Source organism: Lycium ferocissimum, chromosome 2 (genome assembly GCF_029784015.1).
Source record: "Lycium ferocissimum isolate CSIRO_LF1 chromosome 2, AGI_CSIRO_Lferr_CH_V1, whole genome shotgun sequence".
Lineage (NCBI taxonomy): Eukaryota > Viridiplantae > Streptophyta > Magnoliopsida > Solanales > Solanaceae > Lycium > Lycium ferocissimum.
In genome coordinates, this window is record NC_081343.1 from 4,758,742 (window position 1) to 4,777,203 (window position 18,462).

The 18,462-nt window shown below is 36.4% G+C and overlaps 1 protein-coding gene across 1 annotated transcript; it reads left to right on the plus strand.

Moving 5' to 3' along the window:
• Positions 1 to 7,564: 7,564 nt before the first annotated feature.
• LOC132032997 (uncharacterized) lies at positions 7,565 to 8,454 on the plus strand. Its single transcript, XM_059422834.1, has one exon. The coding sequence runs from the start codon at positions 7,689 to 7,691 to the stop codon at positions 8,202 to 8,204; it is 516 nt and encodes a 171-aa protein (XP_059278817.1). The 5' UTR covers positions 7,565 to 7,688; the 3' UTR covers positions 8,205 to 8,454.
• The last annotated feature ends 10,008 nt before the right edge of the window (positions 8,455 to 18,462 follow it).

Consider the following 18,462-nt stretch of genomic DNA (forward strand, 5'->3'; position numbering starts at 1 on the left):
GCTCTAGCTGTTGTCCTTTTATGTAGTACATGTGCACCCATTTTATCCACATCTTGTCTTGTTTGTGAGCCAAATCCCAGTAAGTTTTTGCTATAGCAGCAGTGTTCCATATCTGGAGATTTATAAGGCTGAGACCCCCAACACATTTAGGTGCACAAACTCTATCCCAGACCACAAGAGCTTTTTTAGTAATCTCATTAGTACCATACCAAATATAGCTCCTACAGTGAGCATTAATAGCCTTCATAAATAGCCTTCATAACCTTACTTGGAATCTGGAAAAGCTGGGCCCAATAAGCTTGAATACCAAAGAGGAGAGTCTTGACTAATTGAACTCTTCCAGCACAAGACAATGTTTTTGCAGTCCATGATGAGATTCTAGCAACCATTTTTTCAATGAGTGGTTGCCATTTTATAAGAGACAGTTTCCTGGAAGCAAGTGGCATACTAAGATATTTGAATGGTAAGTCATCTTTTCCATATCCTAATTACTGAAGAATTTGATGTCTAACTGATTGGTCCACCCCCACCAAAGTAGACACAGCTTTTATCCATGTTGGCTTGTAACCTAGAAGCAACAGAAAAATGGGAGAAGCGGTGTTGTAGAGCAATAACAGATGGAATAGTACCCTTAGAGAATAGAAGCAGATCATCTGCAAAACTTAAATGGGTAATGCCAAGTTTCTTACACCTAGGATGAAATTGAAAGGATTTTTCATTCTTCAAGTTGTTCTGTCCCCTACTCAAATATTCCATGGCAATGGCAAATAGGAAAGGTGATATAGGATCACCCTGTCTAAGCCCGTGGCTGCATCAAAGGGAGTGGTAGGCTCATCATTAACAAAAATTGTCTAGTTTACAGTCTTAACACACTCCATGATCCAGTTATTGAACTTATTAGGGAATCCCAGACCCTTCATCACTTGTTCTAGATAGATCCATTCAATTGAATCATAAGCCTTTTTAAGGTCTGTTTTAATCATGCATCTAGCAATAGTGTTCTTTCTAGTGTATCCTTTGATCAATTCATGAGCAAGAATTACATTGTCAGCTATTTTCCTACCAGGAATGAAGCTAGCTTGAGCCTCACAGATAATAGAATCAATAACTTTCTGTATTCTTTTAGCCAGTACCTTTGAGATGATCTTATAGACAACTGTGCAACATGCAATTGGTCTAAATTCTCTAATACTACTTGGTTTTTCCACTTTTGGCACTAGAGTTATAGAGGAGCAATTTATAGGTCTGTATAATTTCCCAATTGAGAAGAAGTCTAGCATTGCCTTACACAACACCCCCTTTAACTACAGACCAAGCTTTTTTGAAAAATAGGCATTGTAGCCATCAACTCCAGGGGCTTTATCATCACCTATTGCCCACAAGCTAGCAATAATTTCTTGCTCACTAACTAATTTACATAATTCAAGTTGTTGATTGTGGTTAAGGCAGGATCCATTTTTCATGATTAGTTTATTAACAGCAGGCAGAGATGATGCAGCAGTGCCTATGAGACTCTTGTAGAACATAATGATTTCATTTTGAATATCAACAGAAGAAGTAAGTTTATTACCTGAAATAGAAGTAAGCTCATGGATGTGCTTCTTTTGTCCCTTTTCCTTCATAATAGCAGTGAAGTATTTTGTATTGGAATCCCCAAGTTGCATTCATTTCAGTCTAGATTCCTGCTTCATGGTACTTTCCTCAATAAGAGACCACTTCTCTAGCTGTATTAGGATCTCTTTTTCCTTTTTTGTCAATGCATCAGAGTATTGAATGTTGAGATTGTACTGAACTGCTGCTAATTCACTTCTAGTGACTTCAATCTTCTGAGCTATGCCTTTAAAATCTCGAGTATTCAGCTGTCTAAATATTGGTTTGAGGGCCTTAAGTTTTATCCATATATCCTTCATTGAATTAGGGGACTTATGAGCACTACTAAAAAACGGAATTGACAAAAACGTCAGCGTCTGGTTTTTCGGGAAGACATTTTAACGTCCGTCGGTTTTAATAGCCTCGCTTTCGTAAAAACGACGGACAAGAATCGGTTTTTTACCGACGGGATCGGTTTTGAGGGTTTTATTCAAATATTTTTAAAAATTAAAAAAATTGGGTCGGTTTTATAAATTCGGATTTTTTATCTTATATATAAATAATATATATTTTATGAAAAGACGCAGATTTTTTTATATAATTTTTGCCTACGGCCCGATTTTCCGTCGGTTTTTGTTTGTTAGACCAGGTGTAGTAGTCATTAAAATGCTCCAAATCAATTCTTCATGACTTCATTTAAAATATTAACATGACCAACCAAAAGTACCATTAACTAGTTTTAACATAAGTTTATAAATTCAAACTACTACCAAAATAATAGATATATCAATGTCCGTTTAAATATGACATCTTGCTTAAACAACATACAATATTTCATTTGGTAGACATGAAACCATCTATTACCTGACATAGTAACTCTTCATGAGTCATTGTGCTTCTTTTGTCCCTTTTCCTTCATAGACAACTTAGAATGCCATTCCTAGCAGATGATAGTTGGTTTGAGGTCAAAATTTTGTATTGGAATTGTAAAATATCCCCAAGTTGTTTTCCACTACTATATTCATTTCTCTCTGTTTATATCAGAACAAGGACACCTAATTACCCCTTCATTTTGAGAAATGGTAAAGTGTCTAATGCTTTTTGATCAACTCATCATCGATTACTATTATTCATATTATACATCCACATACGATCCATCTACAAAAATATACCCACAAATTATTGAGGTTATAGAAATATATTATAACTACCACTTGACTTAAAAATATAACTTAAGAAAACAATCCCAACCATTTCTAACTTTGGGATCTAACTTTAATAATTTATAAATTTTAACTTTAATTTTATAAATTCCAACTAATTCTAATCAATAACAATTCTAACTTTAATAACTTATGGATTCTAACTTTAATTCTAAAAATTGAAAAGTAAATCTAGTCAAATAAAATCTACATTTTAGTTTTGAGGTTATAGAAATATTATAACTTAATAATTCTAACATAACTTAATAATTCTAACTTAATTTGAAAAGCACAATTCCAACCAATTCTAAAAATTGAAAAAGTAAATCTAGAGAAATAAAATCTACATTTTAGTATCGAGGTTACAGAAATACTATAACTTAACAATTCTAACTTTGAAAAGCTCAATCCATTCTAATTTAGAATGATCAATAACAATTCTAATAACTTATGGGTTTCTAACAAAAAGCACAATCCAACAACAACAAAAAAACTAGTCAAATAATTAAAGTATATATTTTTGCACATATTCAACATCAACAATATTACAAAGAATGATAACTAAGCTAACACAAATACATTGACAAAGAATATGAAATATAGCACAATCTCCAAAAAAAATGACAAGTAAATTAAACTGCAAATAAAGTTTACATTTTTTTTTTTCACAAATTCAACATTAATAACATTGCAAATGATTGAACAAAGCTAAATAGAGGAGCATTAGGTCCTAAAATCTGAATAAAAACTAAGATTAAAAGAATTTAAATATAACCTTCTGGTTTGCGGCGAAAGATTTCTTAAGGGTTTGGGGGGGGGGGGGTGGGTTTAATTTTGAATATAACCCGGAAATCCAATATATAGGAAAACAACGGACAAAACCGATCGGTTTTTTCGCACATTTGACAGATTTTTGACCCCAAAAAAAAAAAAAAACGAAACCGACAACGATTTCGGTTTCTAAAAAAAATGTTTATTATTTTTTTTTAAAAACAAAATGAATTGTATATTATTTATAATATTTTTTAAAAGTCGCGACGTCGGTTTTATATTAATTTTTTTTAATTAAAACGAGGGACGTCTGGAATTATATTTTCAATAAAAAAAACCGATGTTGTCCCGTCGGTTTTCGATTAAAATAATTTAAAATACAAAAAACCGACTTTGTGAGTCGGTTTTCCGTTTTTTTCGTCGGTTTTTGACGATTTTTTTTTTAGTAGTGGAGTATTCTATGTAGCCTGTACAACACTGGTAAAATCAGAGTGATCACCCCACATATTAAAGAATCTAAATGGTATTTGAGGAGACCAAGTAGAAGCTTTAATGGATAATAGCATGGGTGAATGATCAGACACCAAAGGCAGATCATAAGTGGTGCTAATAGCGCCCCAGTTCAGCATCCAACTATCATTTCCAAATACTCTATACAGTCTACTACATATTCTGTCTACGCCTTTTTGTTTGTTGGACCAGGTGTAGTAGTCACCTATCCATGGCAATTCAGTGAGAAACAAACCATGAATACAATCTAAGGAATCTCTCACTTCAACTGTTGTGATAGGATTACCACATAGCCTATCTAAGGGGGATAAAACAACATTAAAATCTCCACTCACATGCCATGGAAGGGAGATACCTATAGATATATCAGTGATAGCTTCCCATAAAGCCTTTCTTTGATTAGTAGTTTTGAAACCATACACAATAGTGAGGTAGCATTGGAAACCATCTTGTCTGCCTTTGATTAAAACATGAATTAACTGTGCTTCAATCCTGATAACATTGACTTCATAACACCTCTCGTCCAATAATAGCCAAATTCTACCATTTCTAGCATGTTAATAGTTGGTTTGTAATGCCCAGCCAGGAGCAATAGCCTTGGCTATCTTGTTTGCACTTGGTTCCTTGACTCTAATTTCAAAGAGACTGCAAGTTTTATATGTTTTCCACTAAAATAACTCTTTATTTCTCTCTGTTTATATCTCTTATTAGTACCTCTGATGTTCCGTATGAGCCAGGTCATTGAGAAGATGGTAGGGGTCTGCCTCTGTCAGGAGGAACAACATTTGTCATCATCTCCATATGCTTTCTCTGCCCAGGAGGTGCCTCAGCTATAACACTCATCAGCTTAGGAAACTCTTCCTCACACTCCAAAAGAGAGCTTGTGGTTACAACTTGGTTAGTAGTAGCACTCATACCACCCTGTTGTCCTGAAATCATAGCAGTACCCTTTTGTTGATCTGATTGTTGAATAGGTGTAACATGTCCAGGATCTTTAGAAAGTTGTCCAAGGTCATTTAGTACATTTTCTTCCTGTAGAAGTTCACCATCTTTGGGTTTCCAAGCTTGTGCAAATTTGTTCTAAGGATGCCTGTTCTAAGGATTGACCTGAGGATTCCTTCTTACTCTTTTCCTTCTCCTTGGTTGTTCAAAAGGTTGCTCAACTGGTGCTTGTGGTTCAGGACATATATGCCCAACCTCTTGACATTTAGGGCAGAAATCAGGTTTCCAGACATAGGTAACAAGTTGTTGACATTGTCTACCTGATAGATCTTTCACCATGATTTCAGAAGGTAAAGGTTTGGTCACATTAACTTGGATTAGCGTTCAAGCAGTGGATATCTTTGATTGTTTGGAGGTGCACTAATCAGCATCTAGAGGTATGCCTACTGCACTAACAATCTTGCTAAGTGAGTCACAGCTCCAATAGCTCATTGGCAGATCAGTGAACTTGACCCATAAGGGCATTTCAGATAGAAATTCTCCATGAAGATCAAATTCTTGGGTCCAAGGTATGAGGATCAAGGGTCTATTATTAATTAAATATGGTCCAGCACATAGAATGTCATTCATATCATCTTTATCAGTAAATTTAGCAATATAATATCCATCCTCATGGTAATAGATTTCTAGGTAAGCAACTTTGGACCACATTTGCCTGAGAACTCGACACATATGGTTATAACCCGGAGTTTCCCCTATAACATAAACACTCAAAGAGCTACTCCACTTTTCCATCTCCTTTTCTACTTCTGATTTCTCTAATTGAACTTCTACTACCCTATCAGCTATAATCAGAGGAATGTAAGTAAGAGCCATACCGTTAGTCGCACTGTAGTTGCCAGTGAATAGGGTTTTCCATTCTTTCACCGGAGCAGCAGCTTCTTCGTGTATATCCCCTAGATCTATAATGTGTTAAGTGTCCAAATCTTGGCCAAGGTTTACCACACCTTTGCCTGGGTCATGAGGATCAACTGTCTCGATTGGTGTTTTAGTTCGCAGTGGATCCATCTCCATATTTAGGGTTCTAACTACTCCCATGGAACCCCTAACCCCACCACACTTGGAGGTTGAGTCGTGCCAGATGAGCTCCTATTTTCATGTACCGATTTTGCTGGTGTTGCTTGGTAGTGTTGCAGTGGTATAATAATGGGTTGCGTGTTTTCATTGTTTCCAATTGGTTGTTGTTTGTCCTTGCGTGGTCGTCCCCGTCCTCGTCCTTTTAGTTAATGGTTTGGGAATGGTCAGCTTCCTTTGTTTTTACTTGATTATCTAATTTCCATTCAGTCGATACAATTGGCTTATTTTGCGATTCCACCATTCATAATTATTGAGATTTAATCTATAACACTTATCGATGTATAACCAATTACTATTACTTATCCAAATTTGTAAACTAAACGATATTATTATGATATAATAGAAAGTTAATTATTTTAAGAAACACTTCTTTTCTTCCCAATATAACTTTCACAAAATTGAAAATGAAATATATTCTTTCACATTTATTCTGAGTGCTATTTCTGTACGTTTGCAGAATAAAATATAATATTGATCGAATAGGTTCAACATTCATCGATTTGAGCTTGCATTTGCTGCTTCAAAATTCGTGTAATGTGTCGCAAACATATTCTAATATCTAACTAAACTTTGATTGCTCATCTTCCTTGGTTCAGACGATATTCAATCATATGCACTTGGATAAACAAGTTATCATACAATGATGCACAATGATTATTCATAGGAACATGTACTTTATTTCTTCATGTGTATAATTATTTTCTCAAAGTTTTTCTTTAAAATATTGATGTGATTTTACAAAACCATTTTTAATCTTTTTTTAGAAATTATTGCATGACAATAATTAACAATTCCTAAAATATAGTATAATGCGATTATCATACGAACCTAGTAGTTAGAAACAAGTTAATATTGAATTTTTGTTTTACCTTTTTTTAGAAACTATATAAAAAGTAATGTAAGTCACAATAATTAACAATTTAAAATATAGATACGAATAAATTGTGATTAAATATTTTATTGTTTGACTCTCAATATTTGGATTATCATCCAAAATTGGGACATAGGGAGTAAGAGCATATCTGTGCACTTGGGCGGAAGAAAGAGTGGGGCTAAATTTGATGGGTCATTTGCACGATTATCCTTCAAAGGCACTGGTCTTTAATTTTTATCCCTCAAATCAGTGATCTGTAATTTTTGTCCTTCATCTAATATACTGATGTTTGGGATTTGAATCTTCTCAATTAAAAAAAAAATCGCAAAGCAGAGTTTCGTGACAAAGTTAGGCCCATTCGGGCTAAAGTTAAACCTAAGGTAGAGTTTTGAAAGGTAAATTTTTGCACCTCAACTCTACCTTGTGATTTTTTTTTTATTGAGTTGGAGTTCAAATTCAGAACATTGATATTAGGCGAAAGCCAAAAATTAACAACCACCAATTTGAGGGACAAAAATTAAAGACCGGTGCTTTCGAAGGTCAATCCGCAAAAAAAAATGAAATTTGATTGGGAGCCTTGAGGCCGTGACATAGAGGGCAGAAATTCCTACTCCAAAGGCCTAGTAATCGGTAAACTCCACCCAACCCTCAACAGGAAGAGAATGAGCAGAGGTAAGAAGACTGAATCGGAGGAGGTGGAAGAGCTGCTCCGTGCGGCAGAGGATGACGTGTCCCTTAAGCTGAGTCTTAATTCCCATATGGCTCGTGGTTCTTCCACCCAATTCATCGACCCACAACTCGATCAACGTTTCCAAGCTCTCAGATCCAAGAAAACTCCCAAAAAAACCCCTATTTCCCAACAGGGTATAGGTTTAGTCAAACAACCACCTTCAGCCTCTACAGCAATGGACTCAGATGACTTGTTTACAAGATTTGCAGCACTCAAAAGCTCCCTTCCCGCTTATTCTTCGGCTTCATCGTCAGCGGTGGAGAAGGAAGAGGGTGATGATGATGATGAAGTTGAGAAGGTGATAAAGTGGGCAATTGATGCTGCTAGACTTGATCCTTCGCCTCCCTCCGAGACTGATGATGACAATGATGAGAGCAGCACTGATGTGGAGGATGAAAATAGTGACGATGATTCCAAGCGTCGGCAAAGAAAAGCTAAGCGCAAATGATTTGTGACTCTCTGTGTATTTTTTCACCTGCTTGACTCGTATATTTGATAGAAAGATTTTGTGTTTCCTTGTATCTATGCATTAAAAGTTCTCGCTTTTCTTCTAATTGGTGACATTGTAAATTGTCAAAAATGTGTTTCTATCTTTTCTTTTGCTTTTTTGTGAATTGATATCTTGCCTTAGAAAATTAGGCATTTTCAATGTAAGTCATATTGAGTTGATTGTGGAAAGTAAAGGTGCACTACTACTATATTGTGCTTGTTAAAAATGAAAGAAAATGGGAATGTAAAAGAAGAATAAGTAATTAAATCAATTGATGGAGGGAGGAGCTTGGAAAGAAATCCTTCTTCTTAATTGTATCTAGATTCACATTTGATGAATCAATCACGTTCTCTTAATTGTATCTAGATTCACATTTGATGAATCAATCACGTTCTTCTATCTGTAGGGACCCCAAGAAAAGAAAAATAATTTGTCAGTGAAAATGACAAGTTAACTTCACTATAAGTAGCATGTGTTATAGCCTATGATAAAATGGACTGTCTACAGGGAAGACTAGTTTCTTCCTATGTTCCTCGGACTCTTCAAAAACAATGATGGGTGCGTGTAGGATCCTTCAAAAATAGTGTATTTTTGGAGGATCCGATATGGGTGCGGCAACACTTTTGGAGAGTCCGAGCAACATAGATTTCTTCTATTTTCTCAACTTTCTTCACAATTAACATAAATTCGGGGTACATATTCTCCCTCTTCCAACTTGACTTTTTCATTTTTTTATTACCGTGGTGTCAGAGGCTAAAGGTATACCTGTGGTGTACATTAGAGCGATAAAGGACATGTATGATGGAGCTAAGACCAGGGTAAGGACGGTAGGAGGAGACTAGGAGCACTTTCCGTTCGATGGGGTTGCGTCGGGGATCGCCCTCTTAGCTCGTTTCTATTCGCCTTGGTGATGGATGAATTGACGCGACAAATACAAGGTGAGGTGCCTTGGTGTATGTTGTTCGCAGATGACATAGTCCTGATTGACGAGACTCGCAACGGAGTTAACGATAAGCTGGAGGGCTGGAGACAGACGTTGGAGTCTAAAGGATTTAAATTGAGTAGGACCAAGACGGAATACTTGGAGTGCGGGTTCGGTGGCGTACCGCGTGAGGCGTGAGGAAGTGAGGCTTGGTACTGGCCATTCAAAAGAAAGGAAGTTTCAAGTATCTTGGAGTCTATTATACGGGGAGATGGGGATATCGACGACGATGTTTCACATCGTATTGGTGCGAGGTGGATGAAATGGAGACTCGCTCCGGAGTCTTTGTGTGATAAGAAAGTGCCTCCAAAACTTAAAGGCAAGTTCTACAAAGTGGTGGTTAGACCGACTTTATTGTACGGAGCGGAGTGTTGACCAGTCAAGAAATGTCACATTCAGAAGATGAAAGTCGCGGAAACGCGAATGCTGCGGTGGATGTGTGGACACACTAGGAGGGATAGAATTAGGAATGAAGATATCCGAGACAAGGTGGGAGTGGCATTGGTGGAGGACAAGATGCGGGAAGCGAGGCTGAGATGGTTTGGGCATGTGAAGAGGAGAGACACAGATGCTCCAGTGCGGAGGTGTGAGAGGTTGGCTATGGATGGTTTCGGGAGAGGTAAAGGAGGCCGAAGAAGTATTGGGGAGAGGTGATTAGACGAGGATATGGCACGGTTTGTTCACCGAGGACATGACCTTAGATAGGAGGTTGTGGAGGACTCGGATTAGGATAGAAGGCTAAGTGGCTTACCCTTTCACCATAGTAGTTGCGGTTTTGCTCATTTGTTTATTGCCTTTTGGTTTATGCATTTGATTCTCGCTTATATTTGTTGGGCCGTTGTACTTTGATTATCTTATTTATCTATAGTAGTTAATGCTCCTTTCTTTCCGATCGTTCTACCATGACTTTCTCGCTTTTGGTATTCGTTGTTATCATATTGTTTTCGATATGCTTGGCCCTATCTGACCTTTTGTCTTGTTTTCCTCTCTTTTCCTCTCTTGAGCCGAGGGTCTTTCGGAAACAGCCGCCCTACCTTTCAAGGTGGGGGTTAGGTCTGCGTACACTCTACCCTCCCCAGACCTCACATGGTGGGATTATACTGGGCTTGTTGTTGTTGTTGTGTTGTTGGTGTTAGGGGCCAGCTTGCGCACAACTCTATCCACCAAGGCTTCGATAGATGAGAAGAAATCATCTAGTGGTTCTCTGTTGGGATTTGAACCTGGCCAGTGTTTAGGAAAGCGAGCGCTGAAGCGAAGCGAAGCGGGGGTCTGGCGCTTCAGTGGCCTGAAGCGAGGGAGGTCCAATAATGCGGGCGCTTCATGCCCTGAAGCAAGAGGCGACCAGACGCGAAGCAGTAGGAAGCGTGCGTTATTATTATTTTTTTTTTTTTAAATTTCAAAAAAAAAAAAAAAAAAAAAAAAAAACTGGACGCTTGTTATAAGTAAAAGAGTCCAACTTAGGGTTCACCTTTTTCTAGGTACATCTTCTTCTTCTTCCCCTCCTTTTCTACTCTTCGTCGCCCACTGCTGGGGAGGGGCTGGAATTTTTTTTTTTTTTTTCAAATCTTGCTCGCAGTCACTAGGGTTGCACGACTGTTTCCTTTGTTTCGTTGGATTGTTTTCCGGAGTTTCCTCTGTTGTTTTTCTTTCTGGGCTGGTCTGATTTCTTTGTCTTTCTTATTTTTTTCTGTAAGGGCTGGTCTGGACTGTTTTCTGGAGTTTAATTAATTGAATTTTTCATTGTAGTTCATTAATTTAATTGTGCAAGGTTTATTTTGGTCTTTTTTAGAAAATTGCGCTCGCTTCGCTTAACGCGTGAAGCTTTACCTCTTCACTTTTTTCTGCTTCACGCTTCCAAAAACACTGAACCTGACAACCTTATGATTGAACCTGACGACCTTATGATTCTCTCATTGACCACTAGATGTAACCCTGGGTGCTTTTTCTTTTTTCTTTTCTTTTGTAATCTGTAGTGTAATTCAGATTACAAGTTTACCAGTTTAAAAAAAAGTGTAATTCAGAAAGAGAGAGATTTGAGGGGAGGGGAGAATATTGTTATTTGCAGAAAACGTAAATTTTTGGAACTGTGTTTTTCTAGGTACTATCAAGTACATAATTAGTCCCCGGAAAACTTTTTACTCTTTGATAGCGTGAATAGCTGTGGCCCTCAAAACAACTGGTTTTGTATATGTACTTCCGGGAAAACATCGAATTTAGTAACTTATTATCTCTAGAGATGACTGCCAAATCCTTATAAAAGAATTATACATTCTTATCAAAGAGATGACTGCCAAATAGCGTCTCCGTCATGGCACTACTGTATGTAGATATAATTGTAATCACATGCTGAGGAAAGATCAAGCACTGTGGTTAGTAGTAGTACAACTCAAAAAAAAAAAAAAAAAAAAAAAAAAAAGAGAGCCTGCATGTGGTGATGGGGCGGCAGAGGGGGAATACCGTGATTTGCAGTCTGCAGATTGCTCAAGTTGTTAGTAATTTTGTGTTATCTAGGTTCTAAGCATCAAACTTCATAATGCTTTGTGCCATCTACTTAAGCTGTTGCAGCTATATATTGGGAAACTAGCCGATAAAACAAGTTAGTATTATTGCAGCAGCTACCAGACTGGAGAAATACTATGGGTGTGTTTGTTCTAGTCTTGGTGGACAGAGTTATCTAGTATCTGTTGCTGGTGAGAGGTGGCAGGTATCCTGTGGATCTAGTCGAGGTGCGCGCAAGCTGACCCGGACACCACGGTTATCCAAAATAAAAATTAAAAAAAAAAAAAAACCACTATCGGTGTGTCTGGTATAGAGGATAATATTTTTTAGAAAATGTTTTCCAATTTTCTCTTGTTTGGTTGTTTCAAAATGTTTTGAAAAATATTTTCTTCGGGAAAACAAGTTTCCTAAAAATGATAATAGTGACTTCCCTCATGGAAGTAGGGAAAACATGTTTCATACATGAGATTTCAAGTTCATTGTCTTCTTCCCACCCATCCGATGCCCCCAACCCCAAACCTTGACCACCCATCCCCCCTCCCGAAAAATTGTTTTGCTTACGTATAAATGCTCTTGGGATAATATTTTTTTGCTTACCAAACACTAGAAAATAAGTGAAAAAATCCACTTGTTTTTCAAGAAAACATTTTCCTTCACACCAAACACACCTTGTATGTCAGCTTATTTTGATGTTTCTGCCTCCATTGTGCTATGGTACTAACCAGTCTTTATCTGAGACTTTTATGTGCTTGGATGTTTAGAACTGAATATTGGTTAGAACTTATACATGTTGTCATTCTTATTGTTCTTCTAGTATGACTCTTTTATGCTTAATTTTAACCAAAGGAAATTGCTTGCTTACATTAGTTTTGGTGAATCCCGAGACTATGTCTTCCCTCCTGCATCTGCCGCTTGAGTAAGAGATGGGAATTATTTAGGGATATGTATTTGTATGTACTCTCATAGCTGAATATGGTCAAACTAGTGCAAGTGGAACTTTTGATAAAAATCTTGGTACAAGTAAGCTGTGTTCAATTTCTTCCTGAAAATTTCGAGTTAAAATGTGATCCTGATTGCACTTTGAGGGTAATAATATTGATAGATATATGGAACCTAGAACCCGAACGGTCTGCGTTGTTTTGTTGAAGACACATTTTGGATAATTATTATAGCAGAAAACTTGAATTTTTTAGGTACTATCAGAAGTACATAATTAGTCCCTGGAAAACTTTTTACTGTTTGATAACGTGAAGATCTCTAGAGATGACTGCAAATGGAGAAAAAAAGGCGCAAATGGAGAAAAAAATACAAATATATATGTTTAATGAAAAAAGGCGCAAATGGAGAAAAAAATACAAATATATATGTTTAGTCCAAGTCTAATAATTATATAAGACTGAATAACAAATATATGGACAGCTATATTGAAAAAAAATAACAGTAAAGTGAAATATCAATTTTTTAGTGTAGCCTCTTCGGTAAATGCTCATTGGCAAGGAAAAGTATGTCATAGATCCTTGATGACGACGCTAAAGCGTACATTAAGCTAGACGAAGCGCTCAACCTGTTTTTGAGCCTTGCTTTGGGGCTTAAGTGCGTCTTTGACAACACTGCTATATGTCAGCTTATTTTGATGTTTCTGCCTCCATTGTGCTATGGTACTAACGAGTCTTTATCTGGGACTTTTGTGTGCTTGTATGTTTAGAACTGAATATTGGTTAGAACTTATATCTATTGTTATTCTTATTGCTTTTCTAATATGACTTGTTTATGCTTAATGTTAACCAAAGAAAGCTGCTATTTTACATTAGGCTCGAGAGTATATCTTCCCCCTGCATCTGCTGGTTGAGTAAGAGATGGGAATTATTTGGGGATTTGTACTTGTATATGTACTCTCATATCTGTATATGGTCAAACTAGTGCAAGTGAAACTTTTGATAAGGTTCTTGCCTTCTTGGTACAAGTAAGCTGTGTTCAATCTCTTCCTGAAATATTTGAGTTAAAATGTGATCCTGATTGCACTTTGAGGGTAATACTATTGATAGATATATGGAACCTAGAATCTGAGATGGTCTTTTTAGGTCGTAGAACTCGCTGCTGCTGCTCAAAGATCATAAACTCCTGACCGGGCTGTGTTGTTTAGTTGAAGACACATATTTGGATGATTTTATAACCTCACTGGAAGAGTGAACTTAAAAGCAACAGTATCAAGTGTCACTCCTCTATCATTTGGATCGGCACGACTTTCAGCTCGAGAGGGAACTGTTGCCGGAAGTTTTGAAGGATAGAGGATGACATAAAGCTCGAGAAGGAACATTATACCAGATTGATAATGTTGAGTAACTAGTAGAATCAGCGTTGTTGATGGAAACTCTAAAATCTAAAATCTAAAATCTAGAATCTAGAATCTAGTCTGTAGCTTGAGGGTTTAGAATCTCATGTTTTAAAATATGGCAATGTATTATACTGTTTAAGGGACCTTGATTTTTATCGTTTTGCTTTAGGCATTATTACTCTTCATTAATTTTCACATTTACTGTTAATAACAGTATCATTATTTCACTAGTATGTTCAAATGCCTAGGTATCATTAGTACACCGATTTTGATGTTTGCAAGTTGCGACCTCAATTGTGTATGCGAGTGAAGCTTTAGAGAACTGTAGGTATTTTCCTGATCGAACAGGAGACTGGTCCCGTGGACCATTTCAATCTCATTTCGGTTCAATATTGCTATTAGCTCCGTCCCAGTTCATGTGAAGGTGTTTGATTGGATTAAGAAAAAAAGAAATACTTTTGAAAATGTGGTCTAAAATAAGCCTGAAAAATTAATATGATTATAAATCATTTTATTAAGGATAAAATGGAAAATTTAACATTAATTTATTACTAAATACATAAAAATGTCATTTTTTTTTTTGGAATTGACTAAAAAGAAAAGACTCGTATAAATTGAGATAAAAGAGAATACTCTTTTCATTCCATAATAAGTGACTCTTTTAGTTCATGCACACCTTTTAAGAAATTGCTTATTCCTAAAAAATTATGAATATTTTTACTAACTTACCCCTAATTAATGCTTAGAAAAAGAAAATTATTTAATGATTCTTGATTATAAATAAGGGTAAGTTTGGAAGAATAAAATTAATTTTTTCTTGAAATTCTAAAGCGTTATTTATTTTGAAACAAAATAAAAAACTTAAAAGGTCACTTAATATGAAATGAAGAGAGTATATTATAAAGAGGCTTACGTGGAGAGAGGAAGATGTTTCGATGTATAAGAGTAAAGGACACTGACAGTAACATTCTGCAGCATATAAACATGGCATCAAATCTCATGCCATATGCTTTCTAGTTTGCGACAGATATATTCCTCGTTAAAATATGATATATTCCTCGTTAAAATATGATATATATATATATACCTCTGCCCTTACACAAATAGTGCAAATTTTTTTTTTTTTTCGCTAACGATTTTTTTTTAATTATAATAAAAGCCACTATAAGAATATATGTGTACTTTTTCGTAAAGTTCAGGTATATTTGCACCCTCTCACACATGATTGTTCTTTGCCTTCTTTAATTCAACGATTAATTTGAATTTATTGTTTTGATGATCAATTTCTTTTTATGCTCATTTTCTTATTAAATCTATCATAGATGCCCCGAATTATTTTTATTCAGATGCAAAAAATAAATTCCACTTTGGTTACTTATGAATATTTGGAAAAATAAGGAATTTTAAGATTTTGATTGATTTTAAAAATTTATGGTCTAAAATATGTTAGATATTTTTTTGGTTGTGAGACATTTCATTAAGTGATCGTTTGGTAGGTAGTCAAAATTATCCCGGGACTAATTTACCCCATCTCTTGGGATTATTTTATACCATCTAAAAGATGGTATAAAATAATCCCGGGATAAGTGGGATAAGGTGGGATATCCCACCCTTGGGATTATGCTTCATTTTGTACCGTGTTTGGTAGGAGGTATAAATTTATCCTGGGATAAATTTATACCTCCTACCAAACACGGTATAAAAAATTAGTGCTGGGATATCCCAGCCTATACCATGCACCAAACGACCCCTAAGGGTAAAATGAGAGTGAAGTCAGATTATTTTTAAATATATAATGCATTATTTTTAATGAGGCTAACTAAAAGGATATGTGAGCATGTGAATTGGCGAGTATAAATTAATGGCTTAGGGGTCTACTTTCCTCAAAATGACCAGGTTATCTTGTCACGTTACTTCAATAACTTTCAATTTCAAAATGGAGAAATTTTTTCTCATATTTGGAAAGAAGCATCTATTTTGCATTTGCCTGATACTCTTGAATCCGACTTCTCTCCATTACCTATCCTATTCATTTCCTCAAATTTGTTCATGTCGCCTCGTTGGTAAAAATAAAAAATTAAATAATTTTCTAAAAATTTCAAGATTCCTAACAAAAAGAAAGAAAGCCAAACTGATAAAAGCCGAACCTTAAAGAAGATAATCGAACCAAACCACACTTATTTTGATTTGGAATGGGTTGCACCTTTTCAAAACCGAAAATTGAAAAATCTAAACCGAATAGTGAAAACTCGAACCGAAAAATTGAATACACACCTTTAATATCTGTTCTAAATCACAATTAAAAGATATATTTTGCAGCTTTTCCCTTCTTTTTTTCTAAAATCCTTTTGGCCTATCCTTTTTGGTGTGCACTGACACAATGGGGCTATAAGATGGAATACAGCTGCAGTTTCGATATAGAGTTGTCTAATTCGGTAATTTTGTTGCTTTGCCTATTCCACTAGCGGGTAAATAACTAAATACTTACCTGTACAAGATCGTTCAGAGCTAAGAAGACACAATAGTTATTATTATAGGGAAAATAGATACGCCTCCCATTTCAATAATAAATGAAATCTTGAAACTTTTTCTTCTGTCCCAAATAAATGATTTTTTTTTTTTTTTAAAGTCCATAAGGTTACTAAATAAAAAAATTCAAAGTTACCTTTCTTTTTAATAGTTTTTCCGAATTTCAACATTCACTAGTTCAACCTTTAAAAAATGTCTCGAGAAAAACATAGAGTAATTTAGTCAAATGATCCTTTGATTATGTTTACTTGGAAATCGATTCAGTTGAATTCGTGTACGTGATCAAGGACACGTGGACTAAAGTGACCAGAAAAAGCAATGTGATTGATAATTAAATCTATGTGAATGAAATATAAGTAAAGAAAATAGTTAAAAATAGCCTGAGCCTTGATGTAGCTCCGTGATGTAGCTCCGGACTAGTTTTTCCGGTCACTCTACTGATTCGGACCTTGTTAGATCTAAGAATAACAAAGAAACCAAAGAACAATGAAAGTGTGGAATGTATGTTATGTAAATCTCTTGGATTTTGTGTCCTTTACAATGAAATGATAAGTCTATTTATACTTGGGACTAGGGGTACTCATTCCACGAACTGTGCCCCTGCTAATAATATGTATTAATGTTACAATAATGGCATACAATAAAGAGGGAAATAAAGCCTATTAGTGCCCCGTGGAATGCGGAAGGCCTGCTTGTAACGGTTGACGTTGCCTACCGACCGGTACTATCTCATTACTATGAGTAACCTGAACCTTTAATTCCTTCGGTATCATTTGACCTTTACCGGAGGCTCCGAATGCTGATAGATCCTAGTCATATCTATTAACACGTGTCACCATGGCATTCATCCAGCTGTATTCTACGAATTTAGCCCAATAGAGATAGTCCTCTCACTTTCCGGTAATCCGAACAGGTGTAACCGGGAAGTGGAAGAGGCCATTGAAAATTTGTGACTGAAACGTTTCTAACGATTGACAAGGCGCATCTTGTTGTGTTCTGACAACCCAATGCACGTGCTTTTCCCTGAATGGGTATCACTTGGAATTCTCTTTTGCGGAGTCCCGAGGCTCATGATGACTTTTGACGGTTTATGATGGCTTTTGACATCACCTTTTTGTCTATAAGAAGACGCAACCGAGCTCCAACTTGCTTCACTCAGAGCTCCAACTTGCTTCACTCCTCCTTTTCTTTAATCAAAATTTCTCCCTTTGCGAAAAGTCTCTCTTCAAAAGCAATTTCGGTCATTGGAAAAAGAAAAACTTCACCTCCTAATCCCTCTTTTCTCAGAAAATGCCGATCACACCAGTTCCTATTTCCTCTGATATCACTGCTTTTGATGTTGCCGATACTTCCACCGCCCTCTTCCGCCGCATGCAAACTTCCTTGCGGCGGCGAGAATCCCTCTAGGTGGTACCCTCTTGCCAAATCCATTAAGCCAAGAAACTGGCATTAGAAGAACGATTTTACTGCAAAGACGGTCATCTTTGGATCATCCCGGCATTCAGGACTCCCATGCCGGAAATAACCATACCTAAATTATTGTCGGCATCTTCCCTAAAGTAAAGGAGGACTGCTGATGGAGGGATACCGAAATCCTCATCCCTGGACCGAACGAAAGTGTGACCTCTTTCCGATCGAGATATTCATTTATTTACACATAGCCTTTCTCGATGAAAATTAGAAGTGGTGTTGATAAAGTAGTCGTCGATATGTGTCGGCGCTACAAAGTGTGCATAGCTCAGATAGGACATTCAGTGTGAGAGCCGTAACGAGCATCAGGTACCTTGCTGACCAAGACAAAGTGGGGTTTACCCTAGCCCACTTGATCCAGGTGTACTCCCCGAGGATCTTTCGGGGAGGGGTGATAGAGC